General features: G+C 43.6%; 1 protein-coding gene and 1 long non-coding RNA gene across 4 annotated transcripts; one reads left to right on the forward strand and one right to left on the reverse strand.

Annotated features, from left to right (window-relative positions):
• Positions 1 to 1361: 1361 nt before the first annotated feature.
• LOC123051183 (E3 ubiquitin-protein ligase KEG) lies at positions 1362 to 5044 on the forward strand. Of its 3 annotated transcripts, none has more exons than XR_006423962.1 (4): positions 1362 to 2136; positions 2220 to 2311; positions 2594 to 3335; positions 4790 to 5044. XR_006423962.1 is itself a non-coding variant. In XM_044473991.1 (3 exons), exons 1-3 carry the CDS (start codon positions 2011 to 2013, stop codon positions 2733 to 2735), a joined length of 360 nt encoding a protein of 119 aa, XP_044329926.1. In that variant the 5' UTR covers positions 1370 to 2010; the 3' UTR covers positions 2736 to 5044. The 3 variants fall into 3 exon arrangements, 1 of the variants encoding a protein (XP_044329926.1); XR_006423964.1 differs by having other exon boundaries at positions 2594 to 3324; XM_044473991.1 differs by having other exon boundaries at positions 1370 to 2136; positions 2594 to 5044.
• Positions 5045 to 7928: 2884 nt separating this feature from the next.
• On the reverse strand, positions 7929 to 11132 carry LOC123051196 (uncharacterized). Its single transcript, XR_006423965.1, has 2 exons — positions 8342 to 11132; positions 7929 to 8299 (listed from the first exon to the last, which is right to left on the reverse strand). It is a non-coding gene; the product is annotated as an uncharacterized lncRNA (long non-coding RNA).
• Between the last annotated feature and the right edge of the window lie 772 nt (positions 11133 to 11904).

The following is an 11904-nucleotide window of genomic DNA, read 5'->3' on the forward strand; positions in this document are numbered from 1 at the left end:
TCTCTTGCTATAAATAGGGAGGGGGCGGAGCCCCCGTTGCCCATCTCTTCCTCGCTTGCTTCCTCCTTCTTGCTCCATTGCTCGCAGTGCCTCCGATGGCGCCTCAAAGGAAGTTCTCTGCCTGTCGGGGATATACCCCGCGGTATGACCCGGCCGGAATCATGACCCGACCGGGCTTGGCGACTCACCAAATACCTGGCTGGAGCTTGGCGACTCACTGGCGATCCGCCCGGACATGGCGGCTTACATGTAACCTGCCCGGACATTGTGACTCACTGGAGACCCGGCGGGCAGATCAGACGGACGACAAGGCCCAAGGCCCAGCGGGCCGGCTTATACTCTGGTGGGCCGGCTTAAGAGGAAAGGGATGACCAATATTTCCTTTACGAGGAAGCAAGACCCGGACTTGTATTCAATTTGTGAGAAAGGATAGACTAGTCCTAGTCCTACTATGACTCCACATGTAACCCGCCCCTTCAACATATATAAGGAGGGGCAGGGCTCCCCAAAGAGGGACAGAAAATAATCTCTAGGGCTAGACACAAAGAGCCGGCTTATGGCGACTCCCTCATGATCATAATGAGATCTAGCCACAAACATCATGTAGGGTTATTACCGGATGATGTTTCCCGGGGCCCGAAGCTGTCTAAACCCTTGTGTTGTGTTGCGTCTCTCGATTCCGCTCAACCCCTCTCAAGCTACCACATAGATGCGTTGGTCTCGCGACTAAGTCCTCACACTAAGAACATCTGCCGTGACAATTCCACGACAGTTGGCGCCCACCGTCGGGCTGCGCACGGTGGTGATGAGTTCTTGGAGGGATCTTTCCTAGAGATCGAGAAGTTCGCAAGTTTTCAGATGAAGAAAGACTTGGCTCACAAGGATCTGCATCAACTTCAAGTTCATCCGACCAGATTTACAATCCGAAAGATTTAACATGGAGAAAAAAATTAGGGTTGCAGTTTTGATCAGCCACTGTCTTGCGATTGGTTTGATTGCTTTCAAGTCGCCAAGGCCGAGAGGATTTTCGAGATACGTGCAAATCATAAGACTGCAGTCGTCTGACCGCCGAGTTGCAGCTATGGCTCCACGCCTTCGCGTATTGCTACAAATCCTACCAAATGCCATGAGGACCATCCAGAAAGTAGCAGCAGACGACGCGCGTACGTCACAATAGCGGATCTATACTACTATTAAAAGAGCAAACTAAAATTCCTCTAAAACCACACAGCAAAATGTACACGGAAGAACCAAAGACGTTAGATTAGTCAAAGTAAATCGCATCTAACAGTCTATATTACATCTAGAGTTTGTGACACAAACTAACGCTCCACATTAATTGTTCTGCCAGGCACGCCCACGTCCTGTCCCTCTCACGATCCACCTCGTCAGGCAAAGAGGCCGCCGCACATCACGCGCCTAACAAAATCATCCCCTGCCGTGATTGCGCCCCCGCTTCCTCCCCTCTACCGTGCTTCCCTTCTCCCCACGGACGCCATCCACGCCTCCGCCGCCGCCTCGCGCGACGGGCGCCATATCTCCCCTATTTCCCTCTCTTCTCCACGGCCACGCCGCGTCGCCGGCCGAGCCCCGTTGCGGTCGCTGTGAGCCGCCTCCCCGCCCTGCGCCGCAGCCCGCCCCACACCCTAAGCTGCAGCAAAGATGCCCGAGCGAGGCGGAGGGGATCGAGGCGTGCGGTTCGCGGTGACTGGCGGGCAGGGGGCAGGGCTTCCTTGGCGCCGCCCAATGTCTGGAGCTGATCCACCGCGGCGCCCTGGAGGTCTGCTCCCTCGACCTGCAGGATTCCTCCTCCTGGTCCCAGCAGCTCCTCGACGCTGGCATCCGCTTCTTCCAAGTTTCGTATTGGTTCATCTTGGTTCGAGCCATATAAGCCCGTGGATCGACCCAGCGGTGCTGGATCTGAAGCACCAGATAGGGAGATGCCCCTTCGTGTATGCCTAGATACCAAAGGCAGAGTATTATGACCTCTACCACGAGTTCGACGTGAAGATGCTGCACCCGGTCAGGGACGACCAGCTGCAGGTGTTCTCGGCGAGGTTCAACGAGGTCTTCCGCAAATGCCAGTGCCCGGGCAATATCTGCTTCCTACATGGCATCTCAACGCATAATGGGAGGGTATATATTTTCTGGTGGACACTTGCTGTTGGGTTGCCTGTGAATGAATCAATTAAGATGGAGTTTTGTTTTGTCTATTTCAGCTTTGTGTAGCGATGAGGTTTTCCGAAGGATCCATTGGGGATAGGATGGCTCGACTTAAAGGTGGAAGGCTCCCTTTGTCAGATGTTTTAAGGTATGGTGGAAGGCTCCACATTTTTGTATTATCATAAGAATGCATTTTTCTGCAGAGGCAAATATACCCATTTTTAGATGAAGAGTCACCTAAGCATGCAGTTTGCAACTTTGTACCAGTTATGTGTTGAACGTGTTGTTTGATATTAACTGGCATGTATCCTTTCTCACCTTACTGCAGACACATTATCCTGTTGACTTTTGAGAATGCTTATGATGCTCTGTTTAGAAGATGTTTTCTTGAGTAGTACTACATATTTTTATGGTTTCCTGTAACTTGCAGATATGGCGCCGATTTGCCGCTTGGTGTGCTAGAACTACACTACATGGGAATATTTGTTCAGAATCTCCAGTCTTGTAATTTTCTCCTTGATGACAATGACCAGGAAGCATGGTTTTGTTTTATCCCATATATCAGTACATAAGTATGTTTAGCTTGGTGATTTGTCTATGGAAATTGGTGTTTTTTTATCTACTGCATCTGTTTTGATCTTTACGAAATAGGCTTTCGCCCCACTATATAGATATAGCAACCTCCCGATACAATCTGTTTTGATCTTTTTAAAGCACATCCCTTAAATTGGTGAATTTTTCTGTTAATGTAGAACCAATTTTAGCAAATGATATTCTTTGTTACGAGTTAGCGGCAGTCTGCGATATATCCAGAAAGATGCTATGCATGTTTCTCTATGTCTTATATCCTAACCTTCATTCTTTGATGACCAGTACAGATGAACTTGTTAAGAACCTTTACAATGATCACATTTGTGATTTAACTTCCCTTTTTTTAGCCTTTAGACAAGCTGAAACTGAGCATCAAAGTTTGGAATATTTTTACTGACAGCAACCAAGAGATGCCTAGGTCCCAAGATCTGATCAGGCGCAGGCTGTGTTGGCAAAAAGGACACCATCTTTGGCCTTTTCATCCTCTTGTTTCTTATATTTCCATGGAGAAGTCGAGTGTTAAGAGTTAACAGAAGTCAAGAACAAGCTCACCATCCATGATTTTTTAGGGTAAATATTTTGTAAGTAGTGACATCCTGGTTCTGCATTCAATCTACAATCATCAGTTCGTTAAGTTCAGTTATGCGAGATTTGAATCAAGCCTTACATGATTTGCTCTTTTACTGATGGACTGATGAGGTCAGAGATGTATAACAGCCGTATTGATCCAAATGACAAGTATGGCAATGCTAACCTGCTTACCTAGAATTTTACCACATCCTAAGACTTGCAAATCTGTACAATAGGAATGGCTAGCTGTTTACCGTGACATGTAGTGGCATCTCTCACCATGTGTGCACATAGTGCTTAGGCATGATTATTGCATACTGTCGACAAGGGTGAGACGTTTTTCCTTAACTGTTTTTTTTAATTACTGGTTGAGCTCGGTTTCAACTCTTACCTGAGTAGTTGATCGGCAAGCCTGATGTAGGTGTATTGAAATTATGCAGTTCCATTAGCTCTGTAGTTGTCCAGTATACTAACGAGGCCTACATATTTTGCTGATGCAAGTTGGAGGTGAACATGAACTCTAGCAATCCAAAATAGCAGATACAAAATAACTGCAGCTCAGGCCATGTAGTTCTACAACAACCAAGGAAGAAGTCCCTTTTTTTAAGCCAACCTCAGCCAAGGAATTTAGGCTTATATGGGTGCTCTCTGTTTTTCAGAGGTGCGTGTACTGAGAGCGCCCACGATTCAGGCCAAAAAATCTAGACAAAGTGATAGCCCGTTGAAGGATGCTGATTGTGGCTATACAACTTCAACAACGTGCTTGCTACTCATGAGTGGCAAAGTATAACATGCCACCATTTTTTAAATAAGCCCCTTCAAATTATGTATGCAGTATGCTGGGAAGAACTCATGACAAAGCCTTGTTTGTATGCTTGTCTTAATGTATTTTCATACTGGCTCGAGTGATGTACTCTTGCCTCCTACATGACACCGCCTTTGCAGTGTCTTGGTCGCGTGTTGCTCAATTAGGTTATTCTATTTTTCTTTTTCTTTTTTATTCACTGTTGTTGGCATGAATTTGCCCGTGCATTTGGTCCTATCATTGACAACAATTTAAACCTGTTAATCCAGGAAGGATATGCACATCATTAGTGCACCTTCATTTATTTCGAGTATAAATGAGTAGTTAATTTGCTAATTAAATTTGTTTTTTTGCGGGTATATTCATCTCATTAGAAACGTCTTTTGTGTGGCTTGGTCTTCCTAAATATTGTGTGGGTTTTTTCCTTTCCTGGTTTAGCTTTGCGAAACAATGATTATTTGAGCGTGTGATCTACTCATGCCTATTTACCTTATTGTATAGTTTGCCATTCTAGAACACTAGATCTTTCTCCACAGCTGAGATGTTGATATGACAAGTTTAATTCGTGTTTAATCTTTGCAGAACTAATTTTGCTTCCCATACATGTCATACAAAAATGTTAAATTCCCATCATTTTTGTTCACGGATGTTGCACCACAGGTGATGAGAGACTCAGGATGGGGGCAAAACGGTCTTGACCACCGGCGGACTCATCTATCGTCTCACCATCACTCCCACGGGCAGCGTTATAGTTGAGTCCAGCAATTCAGTTCTGAAGATAACATGTAGGTTGAACCGAAGAGGAACGGATTACAACTTTTTTTAATATTTTTATTCAAAGTTGCATCTCTGTCATGTTCACATGGAGAATGACTATACTTATTATAAGCCCTTCCAAGTTCACACGAGAAATTAGACATTCTGCATTCTTGACTATACAACTATGATTTTTTGGATTAGGATTTCCTTGTCCTCTTGAACTTCACATGACATAATCAAAAGATAAGTGATTGGGTTTATATTAAGCTTGACCATGAGAGATGTGGGGATCATCAGGCACTACATATATTTGTACCCCCAACACACACACACATCAAATTTCTGGAATCTAAACTTAGAATTCAATACTCACATGAATTTCATAGGCTGCTTTGATCAAGATGAGTAGATGACACAAGTACACGCTTAGTATTCCCTCCATTCACAAATATAAGATGTTCTACCTTTTATATGAATTGGATGTAGATAGACACGTTTTAGTGTGCTTGTTCACTCATTTGAGTCCGTATGTAATTCATATTGAAATATCCAAATTATAGTATTTGTGAACGGAGGGAATAGTATACAGTGAGCTTCATTTCACCCAAGAGAGCTTCCATTACATGAAAAATAATTATTTTTTCATAAGAATTTGGATATTCAATACTCACATGAATTGTATAGGTTGTTTCGCTTACTAGTTAATTAAAGGAACAGGAAACATCACATGGCCAAGAATATGTGCGTGTATCCGTGATGCTTGCCGTTTTCTGCGAAACCTGCCATGAAGTTCGAATCAGACAAAGAACAGCAGGTCCGAGGTGCAGATATTGCCTTGTAGCGCTAAAAAAACAATCCGCTCCCAGATTCCATGTCGACCTCGGACGTACAAGTTGGTCTGAAAAAAAAAAGGGAAACAGCCCACGACCGTAAGTGGATGGGAACAGGAGACTTGGTCTCCGCCGTCAAGCCGACCTCGGTGACTGATCTCCGTCCAGCCGGCGCGCTCCTTTGGTGACCTGCGTGTCGCCTCCCACCGCGCCGAGTTGCCGTCAAGCCGCCTCCCACTCAGACTCGCCTCCTCCGTCCTGGCCTCAGGTTGCTGAGTCGCCGCCTCTTCGGCCTCTCTCTGAGTCGTCGTCGGGCCTCGGCATCCCTCCGCGCTACGATCCTCGCTTCCGCACTAAATTGCCTTGCCTTGTGCTTAAAAGGGCTCCATCTCCACTGAGCCGCCGCCTGTCACCTCCCCGCGGCGGGTCTCGCCATGGACCCGTTTTCTGAGCTGTCGCTTGAGAGCTGGCCTAACGCTTGGGACTCCATGAAGATTTTATCAATATGTGCACAAGAAGAACCAGGTTGATCAAAAAATTCATCAAGCCGCCATGGCCTCACTTCGCCTCTGTCGGCTTCACCGCCGTGTGGCTGAGCTGTCGTGCTGGCTTGCCGCCCCTGCCGCGGCCCTCGCCTCCATGGCCGCTGCGCCGGACCATCGACTTGCTGGGGGGCCTCACCCCCGGTACTGCCTTACTGCCAGAGCGCCCTGTCGAGTCGCCACGCCTCTGCTCGTTGAACCGCTCCTGCTGCAGCACCGGATCACCGCTCCAGCCTCAAGCCGCAGCTTCCGACACGCACTGATGAGTGCCTCCCGTCGCTTCTTCCGCTGGCGTCACCCCTGCCTTGAGCGCCGCCCGCTCTGTACAGCGCCGGGTTACCGACGTATGTGCAGTGTTGCAAGTCGATGAGGATCAACTCGCTTCAAATATGCGAACGAACAGACATCAATTATCAAGTGGTCATCTGGTATTAATTGAGCGAAGCAAGTCTAGTCACGGAGTGGTATTCCTTGAGCACTGTTTGCGTAAAGGCCAAGTTGAGAAGGACGCCAAATTTCTATGCGCTGCTCGAGGGGCATGACTTGTTTAAAAAAAACTGGCTGGATGCATGGACATCTGTTTGGACGTGAAGGCCATCATTTGGTCAAATTACTGTGCAATCACTTCATCCGGGTTATAAATCAGGTGATATCCGTTCAGTCTATTTTGTTAACACATATTAAATTCTTTTGGAAACAATTATTCCGTCCTGCAATATTTTTGTGCGTAGGAGAATTATTCATGGGACTGTCTATTTGACACTCGACTGAAATCCAATTGAATTACAATCAAATTTTGCACCAAATAGGCAGCTGACACGTGTATGCCCTTTATTTCCACCTTTGGTTGTATGTATGTCAACGAACAACAAAATCAGCGCATTTATGTATTAGGACTGAAACGACCCAACCTAAAATCCCATCTGGACCATAACGGGTTTGATGCCCTAGACCCGGTTTCTTAAAAGTAGACCACAATTATGCCTGGACAGTAAAAAAGCCAGGGGAGGGGTCCCAATTTTCTCAGTTCTGAAGATTCTCCAATTCCAATCCCTACTTTGATGCCTAGTGAATTTTCTAAGCTCTGAAGATCTAGAGAGAATTTTTGCCAGGTCATGTGAAAACAGCAGATGTAATGCATAAATCAATAGAGGAAACATGAACTGGACAGTTTAGTAACATTGTAAAGCACTAATAAAGCCAGAGCAAACTAGATAGTGGAAGAAAAAAGCACACACTGTATACGAAACCCAAATGAATCAGGCAAGGGATAACCAGATAGTTTAGTAGCATGTGTGCCCACATGCTCACATCCCAAACAGAATATCCTAATGAACATACACACTGAGTAATTACATTGAAAATCCCAGTCAAAAAGCACAACACTTACTCTATAAAAAACAGTGTAATCACAGTTCAATTTAACTACAAAGATACACTGGAAATACAGTTTAATAACTCTGAAATTCCACTTAAATGCCCATTGTAATTACATTGAAAATTCACAGTAATTACATACAGTGTGTTACTCTGAATATCCACCGAAAAATTACATACACTGTAATTACTCTGAATATACATTGTAATTACACTGAAAAAAACATTGTACTTACACTGTAAAAGACAATGTAATTGCAGTTCAATTTGACTGCGAAAAATACAACGGAATGCAGTATAATATCTCTCAAAATCCTCTTAAATGCCCACTGTAGTGAGACTAAAAATTCACCGTAATTACATCGTGACGTAAACTGCGATTACTCTAGAAAATCCACTAAAATCCCCACTGTAATTGCACTGAAATTCCATTCTAGTTACAAATAAAAAGCACTGTAACTCTACTGAAATGCACTGTAATTACACATTGACTGCAAAGAACACAATGGAAATACACTAGAAAAAATACACATTATTTGAGCACTTGACATGTCAACAGTAGCTTCACTTTCAACTCCTAGTTAATTGCACATCTTTGATGTGCAAGCACCTGCAAAATCTCGAAGGGCCATTGGCCGATCTTTATTATATGAAGAAAAAATCTCGAAGGGCCATTGGCCGATCTTTATTATATAAAGAAGAACGTACAACAATATCTAACAGTTCAGGAGCTCTGGAACTGTTAGTACATGGAGAGCCGGTGGAAAGAAATAACAAGGGAACAACACCAAATCAGAGAGGCTATTGGAGTATGGAAACCCTAAACCCTAAGCACCTGCAAAATCACCAGAAAATTTGCAGAGATCACATAATCTATCTATTCCACGACACTAAACTGGTCAGTTTGCATAAAAGCACTGGGGACATAGAATAACCACAATATTTAGCATGTACAGTGCAAAAAAAAGAGCATTTCCAAAGTAGTAAATTATAGTAGCTATAAGCCTAAAAACACTGAAAATACAGTTACCAAATTGCTGAAATTACATATACTAGAAAATCATGTGCACAACTAAGGTTGCTTACACAAATGGGCAGAAATAAAGTACGAGTATACCAATAACCCTAACAAAAGAAAATAAATTGTTCTAAAGTGAATGCACCAACAATGACAAAACCCAAACATCCTGAGGGCTAAATTAACTAAAAAGATAATGTGATTACTCTCAAATACTCACTGTAATTACACTGAAATCCCCACTGTAATTACAATTCAAAAGCACTATAATTCCACTGAAAATGCACATAATAATTCCACTAAAATTTCACTGAAACATACATTGTGCTCACAGTACAAATTTCAGTAAAATTATACCAGATTTCTAATAAAAACACATGCATTTAAGAGATTAGAACATTGTGATTACACTTTAGTTTCAGTAATATCCATTTAGACTTTCAAATGGTAAACTGGATTCAATACAAATCCAACAAAGAGAAACCCAAAATGTTCGGTTCTAAAAGTGCAAGTGGGCATTGCAAAACTAGGAAGCTTCCAGTACTTGCCTATGGAACTTGCAGTACTAAAAAACTAGGAAACTCACCAGTGTGATACAAATTCAAAAATGTTGCAAACTAATGGAATTCAAATGGAAGTTACACTACTTACTTGTGGAACTTACACTACTGATTAGGGAACTCAAACCTATGACTACATGACTCGTCGAGCGAGGCCTTGCTTTCTATAAACACCTCACCATTGAATGAGAAACTTAGTCTCCGAAACGACTAAGACAGAAGACATGGTCAAGCCGACGCCGCCCTTCCTCACATGCCCGAATGGAATTAATATTTTATTCATCTAGTCGGGAAGGGAAAAAGACTGGCAGCGAACAGGACCGTGACTCATCTAAACCATTACATGAAAGAGAAGTTCATTCTCGTCATGATCCTGAAATATAACACACACAAAACCCTAAGCATCAAATATATGAGGATACAACAACACTGACATGACTGTACCAAACCATACTACAGAATGAGTGAAAAACTGAAATTGCACAACACCAAAACTGAAAATTACACAACCTAATAAGGAGATAGCATCTAAAGTACCAACACCTCATTATAGAAGTACTAGGGCAGAGAAATTCATGAACAAAAAATAGCTGAAGATACAACACAAACCACCAAATACATACAGAACCAAAACAGAATGAATAAGAACATTCACATGACTAAGGACCTGACTTCAGACGAGGGAGGTTTGCCTAAATTACTACTACATCTCTACATCACTTGAACCTAAATTCAGATCAATGATTGACAATTAGGACATGCATCCACATCACAAGGGCCATCAGAATAAAAAATGACTGGTGAACCAAATTCAGAGCAAGGAGCAAGGATTGACCATTACCGCCGACTTCTACATCACACAGACGAGCAAAATCAACCGACCAGGGCAAAGGAAATTTAGAGCAAGGACTGAAATAAGCACCTGCATCTACATCACACGAACATACAGAAACAAGCAACCAAGGAACCTACATCTAACCCCCCCAAAACACCCTCTGAATCAGACTCCCAGGCTAGCAGATATCAAATCAACAGGGGAAGAGCAAGGAACTAAGGACCTACATCTACATAACATGAACGATCAAGAATAAAACTACCAATACCACTAGATCCAGCAGATCAGACGCCTAGGCCAGCACATAGAAAATCGACAGGGGAAACGAATTCACCGCTACATCCATGCACCTACCACTACAAGAACAACAAGAATTGCCAGAGAAAATACACCGCTATGAGTACACGTACACGTACGTCTATATCAAACACCGGGGGAATTGAATCAAACCAGTAGATCTAGAAGAAATCCAGTGGGGGAAAGAGAGCAGACGAGAACAACCAACCAAAACCACAAGAAACTGGATCGGAAATCAAGCTGTAGTAGAGAAGGAGCTGGGAATCACCATGGTGGACAAGGAAATCGCCAAGGAATCGAAAGGACAGAAATGGAAAAAAAGGAGACAGAGGGCTAGGGCCTAGGGGATGGGCACTTGGGCAGTAACGGGTTGGCCCGGAAACTATTACGCCACCAGTAAGGAACAGAAAAGGGAAACGCCCTAAAAAAGACACCTCCCAGTGTGAATCTCCGTGCAAGATTGAACGACCACAAAATTGGATGATGCCCAATTGTAAAACACTCGACTGTGAAATAGCAAAACCGTTATTCATTACAAAATGGTATTATACCGTGGAGATGGGGGCACGCCAACATCATTCAGCACAGGTGGTCGTCCGTGTCGCGTTACTCAACGGGCTCCTGCACCGGTTTACAACGTCGTGGCCGTCTCTCGCAACCGCACCGGCTTACAATACCGCGGCCGACTCTCTCATCCGCACTAGCTTACAACAATGTGGGCGGATTATCTGTCTACTCCCACGGCCTACTCGGCAATGGTTGATTTCAGCTTCACCGTTGTGACCCTCAACTCCGTGGTGGATAATTTCTGGTCTAACATATCAGGTGAAATCCATCCAGTATATTTTTATATTACATATTGTGTTCTTTAAAAAGAGCAATTACTCTGGCTTGCAAGTTGATGAGGACATGACTACCTTGGATATGACCAAAAATATTGCATATATGCATATTTGTCAGGTGATTTCTAGTGCAAACTATTCAATAATCTATTTATGTTATCCAGAACAAAAATACTTCACACACTTTTGTGTTTTGTCTAATTGTAGGTGTATGGGACATTTGTACAATCCACATATGAAGATAAGGAAGAAAGAGATGTTTATTTGTTGTCCAAAAAGTTCTCTCGCGTCACTTTTGGCCCAAGAGAAGATAGAGTCCAAGTCTCTCACGTTCTGGATTCAGATTCGGACTGCACAGACATACCTGACTCAAAACGCACACAAGTTTTTCATACGGACCCCGAATTGGGTGATTCTTTTTTTATTGGAAACTAGATTTCGTGCACTTTCCAACCCAATTGGAATCACCTTCAAATTCGTCCGGAGCGTTGAGTTGTGGACGAAACAATCTGATGCTGCAGCAGAATCCGAGTCAAACTACAAGTCCAAAGGTGTTACATCACCTCCACTTGGGCCCATTGGCCTTGTACGACCTAGATTTAGTTTTAGGCTGCCTTGGGACGTCCTCCCACCTCCTTGGCCGCCACCCCTTGCTCCTATATAAGTAGATCCATCTAGTAGCTTTTCCTTGGGATTTGTTTAGTTAAAAGTTAGC

This window comes from Triticum aestivum, chromosome 1A (assembly GCF_018294505.1).
Source record: "Triticum aestivum cultivar Chinese Spring chromosome 1A, IWGSC CS RefSeq v2.1, whole genome shotgun sequence".
NCBI classification, from domain to species: Eukaryota; Viridiplantae; Streptophyta; class Magnoliopsida; order Poales; family Poaceae; genus Triticum; species Triticum aestivum.

Excerpts from the sequence above, each read along its gene's own strand:
- LOC123051183 (XM_044473991.1), top strand. The coding sequence starts at position 2,011 with ATGCTGCACCCGGTCAGGGACGACCAGCTGCAGGTGTTCTCGGCGAGG. Across the intron at positions 2,137-2,219 it reads TCTCAACGCATAATGGGAGG|CTTTGTGTAGCGATGAGGTT; the intron begins GTATATATTTTC and ends TGTCTATTTCAG. Across the intron at positions 2,312-2,593 it reads CCTTTGTCAGATGTTTTAAG|ATATGGCGCCGATTTGCCGC; the intron begins GTATGGTGGAAG and ends TGTAACTTGCAG.